General features: G+C 40.1%; 1 protein-coding gene across 2 annotated transcripts in view; it reads left to right on the plus strand.

The window, feature by feature from the left end:
- KDM5A (lysine demethylase 5A) overlaps positions 1–20,099 on the plus strand; it is a 50,940-nt gene extending 30,841 nt beyond the window's left edge. For both annotated transcript variants that reach the window (XM_086479418.1, XM_086479426.1), the window contains exons 19-28: positions 2,942–3,297; positions 3,832–3,970; positions 4,921–5,100; positions 6,583–6,744; positions 7,770–8,321; positions 9,121–9,264; positions 13,010–13,169; positions 13,457–13,677; positions 15,859–16,272; positions 18,436–20,099. In XM_086479418.1, the coding sequence (XP_086335544.1) occupies positions 2,942–3,297; positions 3,832–3,970; positions 4,921–5,100; positions 6,583–6,744; positions 7,770–8,321; positions 9,121–9,264; positions 13,010–13,169; positions 13,457–13,677; positions 15,859–16,272; positions 18,436–18,648 (2,541 nt within the window). In that variant the 3' untranslated portion in view covers positions 18,649–20,099. The remainder of the gene's footprint in view (positions 1–2,941; positions 3,298–3,831; positions 3,971–4,920; positions 5,101–6,582; positions 6,745–7,769; positions 8,322–9,120; positions 9,265–13,009; positions 13,170–13,456; positions 13,678–15,858; positions 16,273–18,435) is intronic.
- Positions 20,100–22,675: the final 2,576 nt, after the last annotated feature.

Below are 22,675 nucleotides of genomic sequence, written 5' to 3' on the forward strand. Positions count from 1 at the left end.
GGCTCAAGTGTCTCCCTGTTTTACTGGGTAATATTGCTGTTGTCATTGAAATTTTGCTGATGAGATGTTGCTGTCTCCATAATGGAATGGTAACATATATTTCCTGCTCATTTGCAAGCATGTCTCATAAGTGGGCAACGATGGCCCAACTTTTATGCTAGTGTAGTCATAGCAGCTCAATGTGTAGGGCTCAATTTTTGATAGCCTAAGCTATCTAGTTATCTAGTATACGGTTATCTTGTGCCCTGTGAGATGCTCTGAAGTATCCCACCTGCTGTCTGTTGACATTCTGAAAGAATACCTTAGCTCTTGTGTATCAGTCCCAGACAGTGGGAGGTGTTGCACGTGGCAGTCAGCATTTAGGCAAACAAACAGAGCACTTTATGCAACTGTGCATCCCCTTTTTAAGGTGCCTGTTGTGGTGGGTGTTATCGGGTGTGGTGGTCTCACTCCAGCTGAACCAAGATAAAAGATCCCTACAGTTTTATCTCTCTGAACCAGTTACTCTTACTCCAGCATCTTTAATGCTATCTGTAGTGGTGGAATTTCTGGTTAAATCCTACCCTTTATATGTTTTTATAGAAACTTCTAAAGGTTATATTGGTGTGTGTCTTTAGGGGAGAAGGAAAGCAGTACCACATTGGCAATTGTTCTGTAAATCCTTCTTAGCCTTGCTTTCCAGGTTACAGCCCCCTTAATCCATATGCATGGCCTGCATTTCTTGCCCTTCATATATATCTTTGCGTCTATCTTCGAACGAATCTAGACTAATAAGTAATCCAGATCATACTGAGTCCCCTGGCTGCTATTACCGTTCATCACTCTGGCAGTCTGTATCATAGCAAGTGTTTTCAGCAGCAATCTTAATTTGTTTCTCTGTCACTGATGAAATGGTAAATAGTGTTCCGCCTACTAACCAACTTCTAGAAAACTTCTATAAAGATTTTTCACCTTGAGAAGTCGTTCTTAAGGTGTATGTTAACCTCTTATTAATGCATATATTCTCTGTTGCTACAGTTTTAAGAATGTTCTGTACTGCTAGATTGAGGGCCTAAAATTCTAAACACGGCATTATGGCAGCTACTGCTACATAACCAAGCATATAGTTTAAAAATAAGTTGGTCTTGTTTGAGAAGGCCTCTTTTCCATAAGTGTTTACTAGTGTTAGTTGCGTCCTTCTTCATTCATGAATTCTGTATTACCTTTTCCATGGGAGTTCAGTGTTGGTATCACAGAGAGACTTCACATTGGACTTTTTTCTTGTCTTTATGATAGTGGCATGTTGTTGCTGAAAACAAATACCTTCAGAAAACTATAGGACTCCAGGATGCAGATGTTGACACCAATCTTTATGCTTCAAAGGTGTTTCCCAGCAGCTAATAGAGTGGAAAGTATATTATCATCCTCATATGATAGGATGATTTTACTACACTTTTTCCACATACAAACCAGAAATATTTACTAATATTTATTCATTAAATTTTATCATCATCTATTAATAGACATATAAGATTGTTCTCAAAGGTGTTTTTTGTTTCTAATGTATTTAAAACATGCTTATAATTAAGACATAGTTCATGGATGACAGAGCTGCAGGCATACAATAAACTCTTAACAGTTTTAGTTTGCATTTTTCATCTAAATATTTTCTCCCAACTCTCTTCCCCTGCTTCCCAGTCTTGGGGTACTGGTTCTGTTAAAGTGCTCTCTCTGTGCATGTGTATGTCCTTGAAGTTCAACATAATGACTAGCCAATAAAATAAATATTATTTTAGAAACCATAGTCTTTTAGTTTCTGAATGAAGTCTGATAACGATCACTTATACTTAAGCACTGACTTTCAGCATGGCATTTGAATGCAATTGTCCATCATAATGAATTGCAGAGTAGTTGTCATGTTTGATGATGAGTATTTTCTAACACAAAAGGCAATATAATTATTAAACTGTAATAATTTATTGTTGTCACTGTGAAGTGTTCAGCATATGTTCCCTAAATCAAAATCTTTATAATGTGGACCTTGTTCTTTTTTTGTAAATGTCTACTGGTTTCCAGGCTGTCATGAGCAGCAGTGTCAGACAAAAAGGGCAGTAAGCTAAGGGTTAGGAAATGCAGGTTTTGCTCCTCACTGTGCCGTCGACTTGCTATCAGAAATACCTGTCTTTTTGTAAGAGACTCAGGCGTGAATCAATTGAGTATACTGGTTGAATGTCCTTGAATGAATCTCCTGCAGAGATTCTTTCCTGTTTGCTGTCTTTGATTTTTTTTTTTTCATTGCAGTACCAAAACATGAGGATGAGGACAACTGCAGCAGTGCAGTTGGATTTCTGTGAAATTGTCTCCTTTCATTAGAGAATTTTGCATTTTCATTTCTTTCCTTTGTGCAATAAAACCCTGATGTGTTTAAGTGGTGGGGCTGCTTTAGGAAATAGTAATTTCAAACTTGACCATCGTTATTTTAATGATCTTTTGGTATTCGCATCCTCCTACAACTCTGGTTTATTCTTTCTTCTCAGCATGTTTGTTCTGTTGTGTATTACCATCATTGCTGTAATGCCCCCAACACTAGATTGAAAGGGTGATCTGTTTACAGAAGTCCCCTTTCTCCTCACTGTTTTAAAATTCATGTTGACTGGGCAGTGCTTAATATTCTGTTTTCTTGGGAGCTGTAGTTATTTGCAATTGTATTATTTCAGGTGCAGAGTTTGCAACTAATATGTCTGGTGTATGAAACATTAGGCCACAAGATGAGTTTAGACAGTCTGTTGCTTAATGCCAGAACTGATAGCTTGTGACAACTAGCTGGCATTGTGTGTAGAAGCTCTGACTGATTATGTGATGATCACATACAAATTCATAGCTGACTGATCCCTAGGTCAGCTTTCCCTTTTGATTCTTTGGGCATTTTTTCCTAATTGATTTGTACTGTATGTTACTTCAGAATCTGCTTGATGATGTGGAAGAATTTCATGAGCGTGCTCAAGAAGCTATGATGGATGAGATCCCAGACTCTTCCAAGCTGCAGGAGTTGATAGACATGGGCTCTGGCCTTTATGTGGAGCTTCCTGAACTGCCAAGGCTGAAGCAAGAACTGCAGCAGGCACGGTGGCTGGATGAGGTTAGGTCCACCCTCTTGGATCCTCAGAGGGTCACCCTAGATGTGATGAAAAAGCTGATTGACTCGGGTGTGGGCTTGGCACCACATCATGCTGTAGAGAAAGCCATGGCTGAGCTACAGGAGCTGCTTACAGTCTCAGAGAGGTGGGAGGAGAAGGCCAAGGTCTGCCTGCAGGCCAGGTGAGTGTTCCTTTGCAAACTGTTCTTACAGGTCACACGCTTACGGCATTGTTGGCCTCTTTTGAGGAGTGTGGTGAAAAGTAGGGGCTTTGAAGCTGTAGAGTGTTGGGTTTTGTTTTGTTGGTGGTTTTTTTACCTCTCAGCAGTTTGATTGCTCAAGTTGGATTTGAGGTTGTTGATGAGTTGCAGAAGAGTTGATTCCCTATCATGTTGCACAGTGGCAGGAGGCCATGAGTGTTGCTGTTGTCTTTGCTATTCATCCCCCTCAACAAAAACCAGAGTATACTACACAAGACAGCTTCCTCGATGTTAAACAGTTCTGATGCTCTGCCCTTTTGAACTTGATTGTGTGAAGTCCATCAGCTTTCTCACCTCTCCTGTTCTTTGGTAGCCAGTAGCGCCCTCCAAGGATAGAGCTATGGTATCCTACGCTTCAGTGTAGTGATGAAGTTGCATCAACAGCCTGTTCAAATTTATGGCTGTAGTTGACTGGCATTTTGAGAGAAGGCTGGAATTCGGTTTTTCTTACTCTAGACCACGCCAAAGTATGATGGCTCTGGAGGGCATCGTGAACGAAGCAAAGAATATCCCTGCTTACCTGCCCAATGTGCTGGCGCTGAAAGAAGCCCTGCAGCGGGCTAGAGACTGGACAGCCAAAGTGGAGGCCATTCAGGTAGGGGTTACAGCAGGGACTGGAATCTTCTGCTTGCATCCTTTTATTTAGACTTGTTCTTTGTTCTTAGCCCCTCTACCCTCAAAGGTGACCTGAAGGGAAGCCTTACAATAGCTGTTAAATGTGCTTACTGCAGCTTGCATGCTTGAATTTATTTTTCTTTTTATGTTGCTGTTTCCCCATTGGCTATCCAGTTTTTATTTCCCTTCCCTTTATGTATTTCATGGGGAATATGAAAGCTGGCAAATTCGTTATGATAAAAGTGTAACTCTCAAAGGGGTTTTGGTATTGAAACTGTTCTGCATACTGTCGCTGGAAGTACTTAGCTGCAGCAGCAAATGTTCTGCTTGCAGGTCTTCAGTTTTGGAGCTGGCTATGGAAATGGTTGGCTGGTTTGTTTGTTTGTTTTTTCTCCCCAAAATAGTGTGAGGTTTAATGTTACTGATGGTCAGAATTTCAGTCTGAGATAGATGAAGTTATGACATGGTTAGTTCAGTAGCCTCCCCTTCTATCGGTCTACCCACAGAACTTGATCCAAAGGGGACATATGACTTCTCTGATATTTCTAGGTGTTGATCTCTGGACTGCTACTGCTATTCTTATATCAAGTATTTGTTGGGAACTGAAGTGAAAATCCCGGTTGATTTCACATCATCCCCTGTACAACTCTCAGATACAGTAGCTTGCTGTTAAGCAGACAGCATTTAAGACAACTGTCTAGAAATGGAATGTTGTCTTACTCCCTAAGCCAGCTGGCCATGTCCAAATGACCATTAAAAACTGTATGAGAGAGTTTTTTAAAATATCTGTAAGATTGAAACATTGCCCTCCTTTCCTTTCCTATGGAACTTTTATTTTAGTCAGTGACAAAATAGCATGTGGCTTGAAATTAAGCTGGCCACTGATGTAATGGTGGAATCATTGGCTTAGAAAAATGTGTTTTACCACAGAATGGGAGCAACTATGCCTACCTGGAGCAACTCGAGAGCTTGTCTGCCAAAGGCCGCCCAATACCAGTGCGTCTTGATGCCCTGCCGCAGCTGGAGTCACAGGTAGCTGCAGCACGTGCCTGGAGGGAGCGCACAGGCAGGACCTTCCTGAAGAAGAACTCAAGCTACAGTCTGTTACAGGTGAGCAACAGTCACTTCTGTGTCAGCCTTCAGAAATGATCTTGATGGCGCTCTGTGGTCTGGAGGGAACAGCTGGTTCAGTTGCAGTATATTACAGCTCCTTTTGTTAATAGAATATAGTAAAAAACTTCAGCTGTTCTTGGGTTAAAAGAATGAAAAAGGCAAAAAGTCTGTGTTTGGGTTTTTATGTATAGACAACCTCAGCTGTTAACTTTTGAAGAAACAGATTAAAATTTTCCTTTTTGGGAGGGAAAGAAAAGGATTTCTTTTTTTTTTTTCTGTAAGTGTAGAAATGTAGGGCCTGAAATGGACATAGAAGATATCTTTAATTGATGGATGTTTACCTTGTTCCACTGCTTAAATTCTAAGAAAATAGATTGGAAACTTTTTCTTATAGTTAAACAGCTTACGAAATAAGTCAGTTACTGTTTATTTCACTTCAATGAATGTAGTCATTGTCTTTATTTTAATAAAAAGTCATTCATGTGTTTGAAGATTTATCATATCTACTTGACAGCCTTCTCTTTCCAGTTCTTTCAACACTTTCTTGTAGGCTGTATTTTTCATACTCTTGTCTTGTTGCTATTGTCTGCGGTTTGTCTTCACTTTTAGTGTGATGTCCAAAACCAGACAGAATCCTCTGACTAAGGCTTCCCTAGTGCCATGTGAAATGCAATAATTACATCTTGTGTCTCCAAGGGGATGCTGCTGTTTAACATTTCCCTATGGAATCTGCCTCTATTGCAACAACATCACACTCATTTCAGTGCAGCTTATCATGTACTCTAGGTCCAGATTTTTTCTCTGTATTTTTTCTACCTAACTAGTTATTTCATATGTTTTGGTTTTGCGTTTGACTGTTTTCCTAAATGCATCAATCTGAACCTTCCTATATTGAATTTGATTTGCTAGATTTTCTAAGTGTGCCGTCCAACTAATGAAGATTACTTAACATTTAATTTTTATCCTTAAAAGTGCTTTGCAGCCTCTCGTGTTTTGATATTAAAAGGCTTATAACTTATGTTTTTAGTTTTGCTGATGTAAATATGAAATCATAGCAGATCTTGTAAGACTTGCAATTGATGAAGGCACTTGAAGTGAATGTTAAACCACTGGCATCTAACTGCGTACAGTATTTGTTAGCTATATATATGATACCTTAATCCAAATAGATTTTGTAGTTTAATACCGAAAATACAGTGGCTTTCAAGTTGACCTACCACGTCACTGTGGTGCTGATTACGTTAAAATTCCATACGTATGAAATACTTGTATCCTTTTCTGTTTATTTCTCTTCTTCCTAGTATTAATTGACAGATACCAAAGAGATTGCTGAGTATTTTTTGCTCTCTGGTGACTCTGGTGTAATTGCTGTATTAGATGTTCTCATATGTGTCCCTGAAATCATAATGTTATAGATTAGAACTTTTTTCTGTTCTTGGCATCCTTGGCTCTGACAGTATAAATTTTCTTGGTTTACAGGTCCTGAGCCCTCGGACTGATATTGGTGTTTATGGGAGCAGTAAGAATAGGCGGAAGAGGGCAAAGGAATTGATGGAGAAGGAAAAGGAGAAAGATCTTGACTTGGAATCTCTAAGTGAGCTTGAGGATGGGCTGGAGGAGGCCAGAGACACTGCAGCTGTGGTAAGGAGCAATGAAAGGTAGTGTCTTCTCATACATGGGTTTCATTTGTCTCTAATGTGTCTAGAACTGATAAATGAATCTCACTGAAACAAATATCTCATAATACGATGTTTGACACAAGAATATAGTTCAGCTTTGATTGCAGTGGAAGTAGAGGGAAGCACAGTTCAGAGTCTTAAGTGCTGGTATTTAGTATGTATTGGGCTATGTGTAAGACTTAAATGCTCTTGGGTTAATATCTGTGGCTGCTGATCTAATATTATTAACATTTATTGAAATCCCATCAAAATAATGTGGAATGAGGTGCAGCTCCACTTTAAACAGTACTGAGACGTACTTGGTTAGGTTGATTTTGAGGGCAGACTCTAAGTGTTTGGTCATGGAAACTGAGCTGGCGGGGGGGGATATGTTATATTTGATTCTTCCTTGTTGGGAGGATATTGATGGAGTGTATCAGAAGAATTTGCTGTTGTCTGGCTGCCCTTTCTCTGGGAACAAAGAAAATATATGCGGGGTCATTGATGTGGCATATACACAGTCTATTTTACCTTAGTATGGTTTGCTGTATTTACTTGGATGGAGACACTGAGGAAATACAAGTTGCTTCAGGAGAGCTGTGGTCACTCAGATGCCCCTGGTGCTGAGTCAAGATTAAAACAATACTCAGCTGCTTTGTGCCGGTAGGCAGATGGTTGGACCAATTCTGACTTCTTTCCTGGAGTCAAAACCTTGTGGTGGCCTTATGACAGATTTAATTATGAACTTCAGAAATTTGGTAGATATGGAGAATGTTATCTAAAGTTTGCATAGAATCTCTGTCAGAAGGACCCAGGGGAGTAAGGAGTAATTGAGGAGGAGGTATTTCAGCTAAAGTATTAATTAGATCACACAATTCCTAAATTTAGGGCTAGTTTAACAGGGAAGATCTCTTGATAATTTTTTTTTTTCTTTTCCTACGGTGCTAATAAAATCCGATCTCTCTTAGCTGTGAATGTCATGAACTGTTTTTTGTCTTTGCCGTGTAGGTGGCTATATTCAAGGAGCGGGAGCAGAAGGAGATTGAAGCCATGCATGCTCTCAGGGCAGCTAACCTGGCCAAGATGACTATGGTGGATCGGATCGAAGAAGTCAAATTCTGTATCTGTCGCAAAACAGCTAGTGGATTCATGCTACAGTGCGAGCTGTGCAAAGACTGGTTTCATAGTGGCTGCGTGCCCCTTCCCAAAACAAGTTCTCAGAAGAAGGGCTCTAGTTGGCAGGCCAAAGAAGTGAAGTTTCTTTGTCCACTTTGCATGCGTTCTCGAAGGCCACGGCTTGAGACAATACTGTCTCTGCTGGTGTCCCTGCAGAAGCTGCCCGTACGGCTGCCGGAAGGGGAGGCATTGCAGTGCTTGACAGAACGTGCCATGAGTTGGCAGGACCGGGCGCGGCAGGCTTTGGCCACTGACGAGTTGTCCTCTGCTTTGGCTAAGCTTTCTGTGCTCAGCCAGCGAATGGTGGAGCAGGCAGCACGGGAGAAAACGGAGAAAATAATCAGTGCAGAGCTACAGAAAGCAGCAGCTAACCCAGACCTGCAGGTAGGGATGTGGATATCTTGCTCTTTACTGTGCTTGTCCTTCTGCAGTGTGTCGAAATGCCTTACCTTTCTTGGAGAAGCTTGGGGGAGAGGGGGAGGGGAGTTAAAGGCTGAGAATTAGACATACCAAAATTATCCAGTTCAGTGCTCCTCACGCTATGGCTGGCTTCAGTCAGTTACAGGCTGCTCCAGGAACAGGCATGTTACTTTGTACTCACTGACAATAGCAACTCTCTAAGGTGCTTTGTAAGAGACGTGTGTTCAGATATAACAGCTGGCTAAGGATCTGAAGATGTGTAAAGCAGTGGCTGCTTTGGTGTCCAAATTCCATTTCCATCTTGACAGAATTGAAGGTCTCAATATTTGTAATTTCTCATGGATTGTCATTCTCAGGCATTTGGTGTCTTGTTAGTAAGCCTCAGTGAGGACTATAGGCAACCACTGGTACTTTACGGCTGACCTCTTCATCTTGAGATTGAGACCAGTAATCAGGTAATGCTGTGGTGAGGAAGTCTGTACAACCACAGGCTGTAATTTGGAAGCACTGAACAGCAGTATGTAGAACTTTCTAGTCACTATTATTCATAAACATGGAAATAAAATGTAATGTAACCTTTTCCTCGGGTATTTCCCTATTTTTTTTTTTTCACATCTTGCTGTAACTAGGCTTTTATGTGACTGTCCAGGCAGTTATCCTCAGGCCGAAAGAAACACTGTTTTCTTTGTCAATAACTCAGCTTTTTTTATAGATTTTTCTGGAAATGTTATTGTTTCATTCCCGTATTCCATTTTTGTTTTAGGGACACTTGACTAGTTTCCAGCAATCAGCGTTTAACAGAGTGATAGGGAGTGTGTCCTCATCCCCACGGCAGACTTTGGATTATGATGATGAAGAGACAGACTCTGATGAAGACATCAGGGAGACGTATGGCTATGACATAAAGGTAAGTAGTCCAGTGTGACTTGTCTACATGAAGTTAATACAGAACACGTATGTTTTATTAATTCACTTTATTTAAGAATATTTTCCATATCTTAAGCTATCTTTGTGCATTCTGGCTGGGCTGCTGTTACAGAAGAGGTACTTTGTGGTTTCATCTGAATGTCTCAGCTCTGGGCTATTAAGAAGTCTTGTAATGTTTATATTCAGAGTTTCCAAATGTCCTGTGATTGAGTTTCAAAAGGTACTTCTTAGTGCTAAGCAAAAAGATACACTTCTCAAGGGAGTTGTGTGTATAATACCATGGAAGGTGAGCGTTGTCTTTATGCCCCACTGAGAGATACAATGAATCATAACTATGAGTAGGTGTCTATATGGAGAGATCTTCAACAGTTTTTGCTACAGCAAAAAAACGGAATCTTTGAAAACTGCGTGCACTGTAAGAAGTTTCCTGATGCCAGAGCTTCTTTAACATTTCCATACATTTCTCTTCATTTAGCCCTCATATGAAGGAGATAAATCTGTTCCATTTTGAATGTGTGCAAATACTCAGAACTAGATGTCTGGATCACATTGTAAAATTAGTGTCTGGTTTCAGTTTAGTAATTGTAGCTGCAGTTAAATTTTTTAAATATTTTAATTAGAGAAGAACTATCATGAGAAAAGGCAATTGTAGAGATAGCCAGCTGTTTTCAGTGTGATGTATTTAACTTCAGAACTTCTGAAGTGTTCTTTTGAGATATGTAGAAACAAAAGCAATGCCACTGTTTCTTCTTGTACAGTGTTCTTTTTAGCAATAGTGTCATATCTGTCTTAAAAGATGCTAATTTAAAAGGCAGTGTGGTTAAGTAAATTCTTCTAAGGCAGATTTTCTGGTTTGTAAAGGAACAGCAAGTTTTCCAGGTATAATTTGCCTCAATCTCTTATTTTTAATATGTTGTTTCTAAGCAGCTTTTTGCAAATACACCCATTTGTGTTAGTATTATGTGAGATGCCAAGAAGAGTACATTGCAATTGGATGTTACAGCTTTTAATTAAATTAGCTTTATATATTTAAAAAAAAAAATAATTCCAAACTGTTCTTTGCATCAAGAGTCATAATAAGGCATTTCTGAAAGATGTGGCATTTTCTGAGGCTGTGATAAAGCATATGTCAAGAAAGACGTTGTATGCTTCTCAGGTTATGCGGGAGTGTAATTTCATTTGTTTAATGACTCTGTTGTCACGGTTTCAAAATCTGTTACTTAACCCCTTTGATTTGAATGTCCATCGCGATATGTAGTTGTAAAAACCTAAAAGTAAAAATCTGTCGAAGCAAAGCTGATAAGGACCAGAAATGTCTTGTTAGGTCAGCTAACGTGGTTGGGATAGAAGACAAATTTTCAGTCAACCAAATTCTTCAGGTCTAAACTAGAAGCAGCAAAGTTGCTCAGACTTTAATTATTTCTATACTGTTGGCTTTCAGAGGTTGGATGTTTTCAGTTTATGATCTATAAACATTTTCCAATGGAGTGATGTGGGTTTTTTTTAAAAAAAAAAAGGTTATAGATCATGATGCATCATATATGAATTTGCTCTTAATACCTTCTTGTGGATCTTGTAGAAGTAATCCTTGGATCGCTAAGGGTCCATAGGCTATATTTCCAAAACCATGGTCTTGAACATCTAAAGTACAACAGTGGTTACAAAAACACATGTAAAAAGGCCTGTTTGATTATATCGTGCTTCTTCAAATTAAAACATGATTCTTGCCAGCAAATAGTTCATTATTGAGCGCAATAGCTAGACTTGTTTTAAGATTTATTGCAAGCAATCTGACTGATTCACTGGTCAAATTTACTGTAATATTTCTTCATCTCATAATTGCCTTAATTTTTTTCTCATGTATTTTTTTCTCATTCCTTTGCACCTATGTCGCCTATGGCTGCCAAATGGTGATTTTTATTAATTTCCCTATTGGCCCTGAACTTTCTTTAATCTACTATAATATGATATCCAGAACAAAATACTGTATGAGATACCAACCTACTATGTAGGGAGAAATATCTTCCTCTCTTTGAATATATTTATTCCACCTTTCCATCTGGGCAATTTAAACATGAATTTCCCACTTCTAGTTCTGTACTGAAATTGTTAGTGAGCACTTCACTTCCTTTTAAGACTGTAACTGAAAGCCAGAGAGAGATTACCATTCTTAAACTCCATTTTTGTCATGAAATGACAGTGTCTGGGTGGTACAATTTCCTGAGTTGGCCATTTTGGGACCCACACAGCTAATGTTCAGGTAAATATTGTCAATAACTGCTCTACAGCCTTTCTCTTCTTTTAAGCCAACTTCTTGGGTTTTGCTGTTTTCTGAAAGATTTCAGTCTTACGTGGCATGCTAAGTATGTTTAACCTGTTGGCCAGTTTCATCACAAATGTGGTGGGATAACTAAGTTCTGGAAGGTGCTGTGGAAATAGACAACTGATTGAGGAGATTATCCTTAGTGATTTCCCCTGCAGGGGTGAGTAAGAAGAGGGAGAAATTAGTACTAGGGGGCATCAGGGAATCTACTCAGATGGGCTTGTGCCTTCTCTGGATTCTCTGCCTAATGTAATGCAAAGTCAAACAAAGCTGCTCAGAGGTTCCTAATCTCTTTTCTCTTAATGGATCCACCTGCACTTGAAGGCATGCATCCCGTTTCAGAGTGTAATGCATCTCAAAAGTCAGGCAGCCATCCTGCACACTGCATTGAGCTGAGCACAAGCCAAAGCCATCACTATTCTGTTCACAGAAATACTCGCAACAGTCTCAAGTGTTACAGTCCTCTTCCTTTCAGTGTTTGGTGCTATCTTAAAATGTTTCAAGACTGCCATAAAAGTCCTGATCCCAGGGCAATGCTTGATTGTTTACCATTGCATTGATACTTGTTGCTGTGCTGGAATACCCTGTTTTTCCCTCACATGTAAGATCTTTAATAATTTCTTTCTAGAGTAACCATTATTTACTCAGCGTACCCTTGCTTTAGTAAAGGTGCCAGTCTTTATGGTCTTGCAGTGAAATTTTTCAAGCAAAAAAAAAATTATGTAGGCTAAGAGTAAGCCTCTTTTCATTGTGCTGACTTTTGAAGACCATACTTGAGGAACTGCTGAGTGAGGAAAATTGTCCAGTGTTTTATGCACTAGCTATAAATCTATTGGCCTGTCTCCGTAGTTGCTGCGTTCATCCACTATATACACAGAATCACAGAATAGTGAGAGTTGGAAGGGACCTCTGGAGATCACCTGGTCCAACTACCCCTCCAAAGCACGTTCACCTAGAGCAGGTTGCACAGGATCACGTCCAGGCAGGTTTTGAATATCTCCAGGGAAGGAGACTCCACAGCCTCTCTGGGCAGCCTGTTCCAGTGCTCTGTCACCCTCAGGGTAAAGAAGTTCCTCCTCCTATTCAGATGGAACTTCCTGTGCTCCGGCTTGTGCCCATTGCCCTTTGTCCTGTCACTGGGCACCACTGAAAAGAGCCTGGCCCCATCGTCTTGATACTTGCCCTTTAGGTATTTCTAAGTGTTGATAAGGTCCCCTCTCATCCTTCTCCAGGCTAAGTAGGGATGTAACTTGTACCTTTTGCATGCGGTCTTGGTGTCTCTGGTGGGGTGCTTCGAAGTAGGGTTTTAAGAACAGCAGACTGGTCAGTCTTAGTAGTGTTTATTTTGAAGTAGGTATTTTCTGGATCCAGATGTTGCATGTTTTCTGCGGGTCTTTTTCAGGACAATGCCAGTGTAAAATCTTCTAGCAGCTTGGAGCCCAATTTGTTTTGTGATGAGGAAATCCCCATTAAATCAGAGGAAGTGGTGACACACATGTGGACTGCTCCCTCATTCTGTGCTGAACATGCGTATTCGTCTGCTTCTAAAAGCTGCTCTCAAGGTATTTGCTTTTGTATACGTTGAGATAAAATTGAACAGATAGCTGGGATGAGCAGTCAGTAAGGAGGGGAACTGCTCTGTTACCTGTGCTAGTTGTAGAGGATACGTTGTTTGTAAGAAGTAGAGTTACATTGCAGTTAGTTTCCTGATGTCCGATATATAAACCTGTGTCAATGTTCCTTGCTTGGGATTGTCTCTCTCCTTAGATTGTTATTGTGAAAAGTGTGTCTTTCCTTTGTTTTTGATCTCTTCCTTTTATCCTTATGTGACTTGCCTCCTGTGTGAAAGGTTCTAGCACTCCAAGGAAGCAGCCTCGGAAGAGTCCACTGGTACCTCGCAGTTTGGAGCCCCCTGTATTGGAGCTGTCACCTGGAGCGAAAGCTCAGCTAGAAGATCTAATGATGGTAGGAGATCTGCTAGAGGTATCCCTGGATGAGACTCAACACATCTGGCGGATTTTGCAGGCTACTCATCCACCCTCTGAGGACAGGTTCCTTCATGTCATGGAGGTATGGAACTTGAAATATTCTGGTATAGGAAAAAAACCCATCCACATTATTGGTGTTTGGGTGGGGGTTTTGGTTTTTGTTTTAAATATAATCTTGGGTAGTTGAGTGCTTAGTTACTTGAAATGTTTGGATTTCAGTTGGGGAATAGTATATTCCAGAAAATAACAGAATAAGAGATCCAAAAATTCAGTTCTTGAGCGCTGATGCTGTAGCACTGTCCTCCACAATTAACCACATTTGGAACAGTTTTCTCAGGCAGTTCCATATGCAAAGCTTATTTTAGAAAATACAAGGTTAGGGAAGGAAGCGCTGTTCTTGATTATGCTTGGAATCAAAATTGCAAAAGAATTACAAGAAACATTTAGGAAGGTGGAAAGTTTACACTTACCTTATATAAGTTGATAGTTGCATGTTGCTGAACTTCTGATGTTGCTGGGGAAAGAACACTTTTGTAATAAAACGTGGTTTGGTAATGCAGGTCATAAGATTCCTCTTTTTCCTCAGAATAACAGACATAGCAATTTTTTTATTCATATACTGTGAAGATGTGCTGATCACTGCTCTGCTGACAGTGAATGAGGCAGGGTTATCTGATTCTGAGGTCTAGTTCAAATTGCTTAGCCTCATTCATGCAGTGGGTAAGTGGTGTGTTTGAATGAGGGCTGTGTACTGGAAGAGAAGGTAAAGTGTCGAAGAGCTGCGCTGGGACCCATCCTTTATTACCTGTCAGCTGAGGTTGGGGGTCAGTTACACCATGTGTGGTTACAGAGTATATGATTGCTTTTTGTGTTACTGAACTGCATTTTCAGATGGTTCTTTCTTGGCTTTTTAGTAGTGTACGGTGCACAGCATGGAAGGTTACGTGGTATGAACAGTGAGGTTAGATGAGCGTGTTAATCGGTTGTCTCATTTTCCGAGTGCCATCCATACAAAATGGATAAGTCAAAGTGTTGCTGAACTGCCATTAGTTAGGACAGTGGTATAAAGCAGACCCCGCCCCTGAAGAAGTGCTGCTTTACTATGTTTTGACCCAAGTGCTTCACATCATAAGCTTCATGTTCTTTTAATGTAATGGTTTTGGCATGAAATTGATTGAAGAATCAATTTGATGTTTGAATGCCAGCAAATAGCAATTTATAAATAGTATGCCAGACTTATATTAACAGTTGAACACAGCTTTTTTTTTTGGTGGGGTGGGGGTAAGAGGGTATGTGTGTGATAATATTTTCTGATTAACCCTTATGAATACTTGTTTGACCAGAACTATTAATTTTGAATTGAATACCTTTCTATGTCTATATACATGCAAAATAGGTAGACTTTCATACGATAATCTTCAGAGGATTTGCTTTTGGGCAGAGTAGCTATATTAAGTAATGTACAGTAAACAAAGTCTTTCCTTACTGGCTTATAGTGTGTCCTTAATTCATTAATAATTATTAAGGTTAAAGTATATAGCTGGATTAACTGAAATTGAGTCAGTCCTGTTTGTACAAAGGGGCTATACATGTGAATCTTTTAGATATAAATAGGACTTGTCACTGTGGATGTTACCTGCAGTGACGAAGTTTGCCAATTTTAAGCCTCACTTCTCATCTGAATCTGCTATTTAAGAGTTGTTAATGACGCCAGGATATTTACAACGTGTGGCGGTTTGGAAGCTATTCAAATAATGGATCTGTTACTTTCTTCTCTTGCATGAGTTGATGATACATTTTAAGAATTCACCAATTGCTCTTTCTTAATCTCCAGAATAGCAATTGCTTTCTCTCAAAAATAATTACAGGCAAGACTGACCTAGGATGAAAAATAAGCAAGAGCTTTTAACAAATGATTAATCTTCTCAACTTTCATTAAAAAGCAATGCGAGAAGGGAGTTGTAATTATTGCTTATTCTGCCTCCTTACCCTTGCTGATGATTTACTTTTTCTGCTGGACGTGTTTTATTCATTGCACTTTGACACAGTTGATACCATTTAACAAATACTTTTTTCTAGTATGGTGAAAATAAAGTTGAGCCCCTTTTTGTTTAGAATTTGTAACAGTATGTTGTTGAACAGTTTCTTCGTAGCATGTCAGGGTAATGGTGGAGGTAAGTACACCTCTCAAACCATGGGTTTGCAGTATATGGAAATTTGCATTTGAAAAAAAAAATAATCTCTTTTCACCCTTTCTATGAAGGATGACAGCATGGATGAGAAACCGCTGAAAATGAGAGGGAGAGACTCTTCTGAGAGGAAGCGGAAACGAAAGCTGGAGAGAGCAGAGCAGTTCTTTGGAGATCTGAAACAGAAATCTAAAGAGCTGAAAAAAATGGAAAAACCCAAGAAGAAGAAGCTAAAACTCACCATGGATAAGACAAAGGAGCTGAATAAGCTGGCAAAGAAACTGGCTAAGGAAGAGGAGCGGAAGAAGAAGCAGCGAGAGAAGGCAGTTGTCGCAAAGGTGGAACTAGCAAAGGAGAGCACAGAGAAAAAAAGAGAGAAGAAGGTTCTAGATATTCCATCGAAGTACGACTGGTCAGGAGCGGAAGAGTCGGATGACGAGAACGCTGTATGTGCTGCCCAGAACTGCCAGAGACCCTGCAAGGACAAAGTGAGTTTTCATTTAGTTGTGTCATAGGCAATTCCATAGGCAAAGTCAAAAACCTCAGTGCAATTTGATAATTAGGTTGAACGGCATGACAAAAGTGTTGTGATTAGAAATGAGAGGGGATTGAGTAGTACTTGGGGTAGGTACACAGATGTAGTAGATAACAACACTATAGAACTTCCTTATTGTCTTAGGTACTTTAAAACAGGAGAAGATGGAAAAGTAGAATATGGGAAAAGGTACTCTTGGGTGGAAGTTTAACCTCTTCAAGCTGTGTAGTTTTTTGCTAGCTATTGGCTGATTCAAAGGATTAATTCTTTGTCTCAGCGACAAATATTCCTGACTTCAGTGTGTTTCTGAGCAGAAGTAGGATTTGTGATGTTCCTAAATGAAGTAAATTTTCTGTATTTCTTGCATTCAGTCTCTGAACGGTGATGATGCAGGCTGAGGGATCTATAAACTGCAGTGCCTCACTTTTCTGGTTGGAGATAAGTATCAGTGATTTTTAGACCAGATTTGATTATTACAAAAGGAACTTGATGAGCCCCTCTCTGTGGTACTGCCTATTCTGGTCGTCAGCTTTTAACACAGACTAATTGCGATCAGAAAAATGGGGGGGGTTAATTTTTTTTTTCTGCTTTTTGGAAAGAAGAAAAAAACGCTCCCTAACAATTGGGATTGACACTATACCGCACTGGCTTGCAGGAGGGAGTAGGAACAACTACAAATACTGAGAACTTATTTCTTGTTTTGAAAAATTGAAACATGGAATTCAAGTGTTTGTTTGAACACTTAAAAAGACCAGTTAAAAGACCAGTTTTGAAGCCTTAAGCTTGGACCAAGGTTAGAAATTACACTCAATCGCTCAAAAGATGATACAGTCTTTGTACCACCATCCTCTTTACTTCACAGATGATAATTAGCTCATATTAGTACATTTTTACAGAAATTGCGTTTGCAAGAGGGAGGAGGGTGCCTTTAAGTTCATATTATAAAGAAGGTTGTACTAAATTTGTCAAACTTCCGTAAATGAAGCTGAGTAAAATTTCTGGTTGTATAATCAAAGCTTTTAATGGAATGATTGTCTTGTCGTGAGGTTGGACGTGTTTCTGTACATTCAACAGGTGAATGCCATGCAAGTCAAAAGTGGCAGATACAGGAATGTAATGACTGAAGCTGCAGCTGTTACTGTCCATTACTAGTCACTTCTAAAAATTTGTTCAGGATTAGTTTTTCTACAAACTAAAGTAAAATCTTGAGCTGATAGCTTGCTGCTAGTGCTGTTTTTCTAATAAATTTTCATTTTCACATTCCCCTGTAAGGTGAAAGAAGCAGAACTACAGCAGTAGCAATTCCTATAGCTGTACCAGTGCATGTGTTCCTTATCCTTCAGATCTCAGCTTCTGCCCACTGGCTCAAATTAACATGCACTTTTATTCAGGGAACTAGAGAAATCTAGTAACTCTTCCTAAGTTTTAATTTACTTTTTATGCCTTTTCCTAATTGTTCTATAGCAAGTTCAGCTCCAAGATTGAAATATTTTAGCTTGAATGTTCTGACACTTTGGAGTTATAGTTTGTGCATATTTTTTGGCATTTGGTGGCCAGCTGTATACCAAATGTCTAGCTGGTAGAAAAGTATTAAAGCACTGATGTTATGTGCCTTTTTTTTTTTTTTTTTTCAGCCAAAAGCAGTAACCAAGTTCTTTTGTTTTCTGTAATTTTAAAGCTGCGAAAGGTACCATTTGATAGTGCAGCCTAAGGGGATATATATAATTTAGGACGTATATTTGTAGACTCTCATCTATGCCGAAGTAACTGTCCCTGAGCATGCTTCTATTTTAAGTGTGTTCTAGCGTACCTGTCTTTCATTGAGGAGAGCTGAGTGTCATCTTCCTCAATACCAATAGCGTGTGTTTGTATTGTTGGTGTCTAAGGATGCAAGAGGGGCAAAGTTTGTTGGAAGTGTGTTGTGTTGTGGGGTGTTTTTTATTAAACTGAAGAAGCTTGTTAAAACAAGCTCTCTAGGGCATTACTTTGTGCTCAAAAGCTTTTTGTGTTCTACGTGTATCAGGTGGATTTAACAGAAGGTATTTTCTTCATAGAAACGATGCCTGTCTGTCTTTCCTTGTAATGTGCTATGTGTTGCTGATCTGATCTCTTGCAGGTAGACTGGGTGCAGTGTGACGGTGGCTGCGATGAGTGGTTTCATCAAGTTTGTGTTGGTGTCTCTCCAGAAATGGCTGAGAATGAGGATTACATCTGTATAAACTGTGCAAAGAAGCCAATGCAGGGACCAAGTAGCCCTGCTCATGCACCACCTCCTCCTTTCTTATTGAGCTACAAACTACCAATGGAAGACCTTAAGGAGACAAGTTAGCAACTACTCAATGACTTATTGGGAAATGGACCACTGAAACCCTACAGAGAGAGAGGGTTTGAAGCTAATGTAGCCACTGAGCTTCACTTCCAAGGATGTACAGACCTGCAGCAGTCGGTCCCTTCCTTACAGCTGGCTTCCTTCATACCGTGGGGACGTCAAGGCACAGTGGTACCGACTCATCTATGCAGACACCGCCTGATTAGGAGCTGCAGCCAGTGTTTTTTGACTTGAGTATTTCCATCTTTGAGTGTGGCTGTTGCTCTTAAAGACTGAGCAAACCCGAGGCTGTTAGATTAGACACATCAGGGTGTTAGAAGTACATGTTGGCAGTGGAGCTGGCCTGGAATTGGTGGGCATAGGCTGGAGCTTTTGGGTCTGTCAGGTTACCCTAAGGAGGTGACTTTGGAAGTTATCTTTTGCCTCCCCATGCCAACCCGGTGAGTAGGGCAATGTCTTGGGAGAGTTACGTTGCCTCCATATCCAGGCAGCTAACACAACACTATAAGGATGGGAGCAAGTGGATGAATTTCTTTTAATTTCTCTTTTGTAGCTAAAGGGCAGAGGAGCTCATGATCTCAGAAATCAGCAAAGGTTCTGTTTACCAAAAAAAAGAAACCCAACTCTACTCCACTGGGCAAAATTTTTTCCTTAGTGGGGAACAGCTGATCTTCCTGTCCTGAGGAGGAGGGCCAGAAAGCGTTGATAGCGTCTAGCTAGACCAGAGCTTGGGAAGAGCAGAGTGCTTCCCTCTCCACAGGGGTGCCCTCTCCTGTTCTGGGCTTTGGAGTTCTGCACTCCTGCACATTAAAAGTTGTCTCACGCAGGATGGAGCTGGCAAGAAGGTACAGCACCCAGGGCACCAGCTTCTGTGATCTGTACCCAGGGATGGGAAGGAAAGAAGACAGCCCACTTACCTCAGAGGTTACACTGACACGTGCTTCTGTGAAAAGTTTCACTCACAACTATTTCCAGTATCACCAGGCTACGGGCATGGCCTCAAGCGATACCAGCAAGCAGTCTGCAGATACTGTTCGCAGCGCAAATCCCCCTCCCTGCTGGCTTTGCTGGATGTGTACCAGTGTACAATCAGCAACAGTTCTTGTTTGAAGCTGTCCCTGGCTTTGCTAGAGGACCAGAGGGCTTGGGGTCATCCTGGGTGACAGTTGTTTTAGTAAATCCATTTTTAAAGAAGGACTTGTTTTTACTTTTTTCTAAATGTCTCAGACTACTGACTTGTTCTATAAATAGATTATTTTTCTTTGATTTTTTTATACTTACCACTGTTAACCAGCAGCACAGACAGAGGTTCACAAAGCAAAAACCTGCCCGTGGGCTTGGGTTTTTTTACTCCATTCCTTCCTTGTAGTACAAGGAATTAGCAGTTACCTTCCCCATTCTAGCTTGACCAGCTGCCTGTGTTTAAATAGGTAAATACATTTCATGTGCTACCTTTGTGTTTGGGTTTGTTCCTATTAGTGGGGCATCTGGGCCTTAATGACTCCAGTGGGTGCTGGCTTTGTGTATGTGAATGTCTGAAGCCAGCCACTGGCTGTCTTCTCCCCCTCTCCACTCGCTCCCTATTGTGTTTCCATTCTTCTGCAGTTCTAGGAGTGTTGTAAGTAGTGTCCAGTCTTACTAGGAGCTGGACTGGGATTTAAAGAAATATTGACAAAAACAAAAGTGTTCTGTCTTGACTGTTCTGTGTCCCTTCTCTTGTTCTCTAATATTTGGAAGTTTATTTATCTGGCAGAATTACCCATCCAAAAAAAAAAAAAAATTCATCTCAGGTAGACGAATTTTACCGTTTTTTTAATATTTGTGCCTGCTACCTGGGAAGAAGATGATGTGCAAAAGAAAAAGAGCTGAGATGGCGGGCAGAAGATACAGGGTCTTGGGAGCTTTGAGTGCAAATTTGGCACAGACTTCTAATTCCTGCTCCTTAAAGACTAATACGGTGTTAAAAGCAAAAGCAAGCTGTGGTTAAGCATGTGGCTGAACGGGCACCCTAGCAAACTTAAGAGTATTATTTGTTTACTTATTTATGAAGGAGTCTATGCTGTAGCTAGACATACCCTCTTTTTGCCTCCAGTTACATTTTTTTTTTTCCTTCTCAATGTATGCTTAGTTTTGGTAAACTGATTTGAACAGATGTTACTTTCCTTCAAGCTTTAACTGATGGTACTACATAAATGTTTCCCTATATGGAGTGGATAGACTATCTGTCACAGATGTTTTAATCGTTCCAGAAGTAGACTAGTACAAGATTTCTTAAAGAATCCCAGTGTTCTGTATTGTTTCCTGACTCCTAGAATCCGTGACACAACAGGGAAAATATGGTTAGCATATCCTGTTAGCCACTGAGCATATCCTCTTAACCATTCCTACATTCCTGCATTCTCTGTCGTGATAAAGTCATTGTTATATGTAATTACCATCAACTGGAAAAGAGATCTTTTAGTAAACCTGCATTGAATGTTCCTGTTTCTCTGAGTAGAAGGTGTGGTGGAGAATGTTAACAGTAGCACTAGTTACAACCAGAAGGAAACAAAACACCTATGTGATGCAGTGGTCAATCATTCTGCTTGTAACAAGCACAGAAAAGAGTAAATGACAGCAAGAAATGTGCAAATAATGTGCAAAAGGTCACATTTTTTAGTAGCTGTTTTTCGTATTGTCACATGGAGAGGTTCTTTATTACACTGTCAAAAGGAGATTGCCACACTTTTTCTAGTTACGGTTGTCTCGTCTGCTTTCAGGTAAGGTGCTCATACACCGGAGACCATTATTAGCTTTACATCTTATTGCTTAAGCTTATTTTTTAAAATCGTAATTCCTATCAAAGGATTGCTGGTAGTATGAACTTATAAATAAATGTGAACTTTTGGAAAAATCTGTAGATATGTAGTTAGTGGTTGAAAAATCTGAAGCTACGGCTGTGATATTGTCTCCAGATCTTAGGGTTTGGAATTTTTGTGAAAGCGTATGCAAAGAGGCAAGCCAAAGCTAAGCTAAGGAAATAATTTTCTTGCAGGTCTGCCACAGCTGTAGGAAAAATCTCTCGTGCTTTGGGGACAAAATCTCAGACACACAAAGTCTTAGCACGTGTATCTAGAAAGGTACATGTCTTAATGCTGTATTCTAGAAAGGATACTAGCCACTGTTTGTGTTACTTCTTTTCGTGTGTATGACACAAAAGGTCAAAGAAATGACCTGAGCTGTTATGAGGAACTAAAAATGACCAGGACTTGAGTTGTGTATCTTATCCAAGCCATGTAGTTTCAAGTTGTTTGGGTTTTTTTTAAGAACCAGGGCCTGGAATTGGGCAGCTTTACTTGCATAGAGATAAACATCGCTCCTGAACTTCAGTACCATCACTTTTAGGATTTATGCTTTTGACAGATCATCTGTAGCTGAATGCTTGTGCAGCCTGGACTATCTGGTAATGAGGGCTTAAGGTAAATTTGATGGTATTTGTGGAAATTATCTTAAGGGATTGGAATACAGTCACACAGCATAAGATAACAAATCTGTGTGTGTTTTGTTAGCCACACTATGAAGCTTGCATTGATCTTTCCACTTTTTAGGATCAGAGTAATTTAGGTTGGGGGGACTTCTGGAGGTCATCTGGATCAACCTCCTGACCAAAGCAGGACTGATGTTGAAAATAGGTCAAGTTTTTCTGTGTCCAGTCAAGTTTTGAGTATTTCCAGGGATGGACATTCGGCAACCTCTCCGGCTCCCTGTGTGGTTTTGTAGCATCTTCTTCAGTGCAAACTTTTGTCTAATGTACAGTCAAGGATTCACTTCCTGTAGCTTGCCTGTTACCTCTTGAAGAGTCTGGATCCATATTTTCCGTAACCATCCATTAGGTAGTTGAAGACTGCAGGTCCTGAAGCCTTAATTTCCAAGCTGAACAAACCCAGCTCAGCTTCTCTTCAGCCATGTCATGAGCTGCAGCCCTCTAACAGTCTTGGTGGTCCTCAGCTGGACTTGTTGCAGGTTTGTCGATGTTGGGTTTTGTACT

The sequence above is a fragment of the Leptosomus discolor genome, chromosome 1, assembly GCF_034619465.1.
Source record: "Leptosomus discolor isolate bLepDis1 chromosome 1, bLepDis1.hap2, whole genome shotgun sequence".
NCBI classification, from domain to species: Eukaryota; Metazoa; Chordata; class Aves; order Leptosomiformes; family Leptosomidae; genus Leptosomus; species Leptosomus discolor.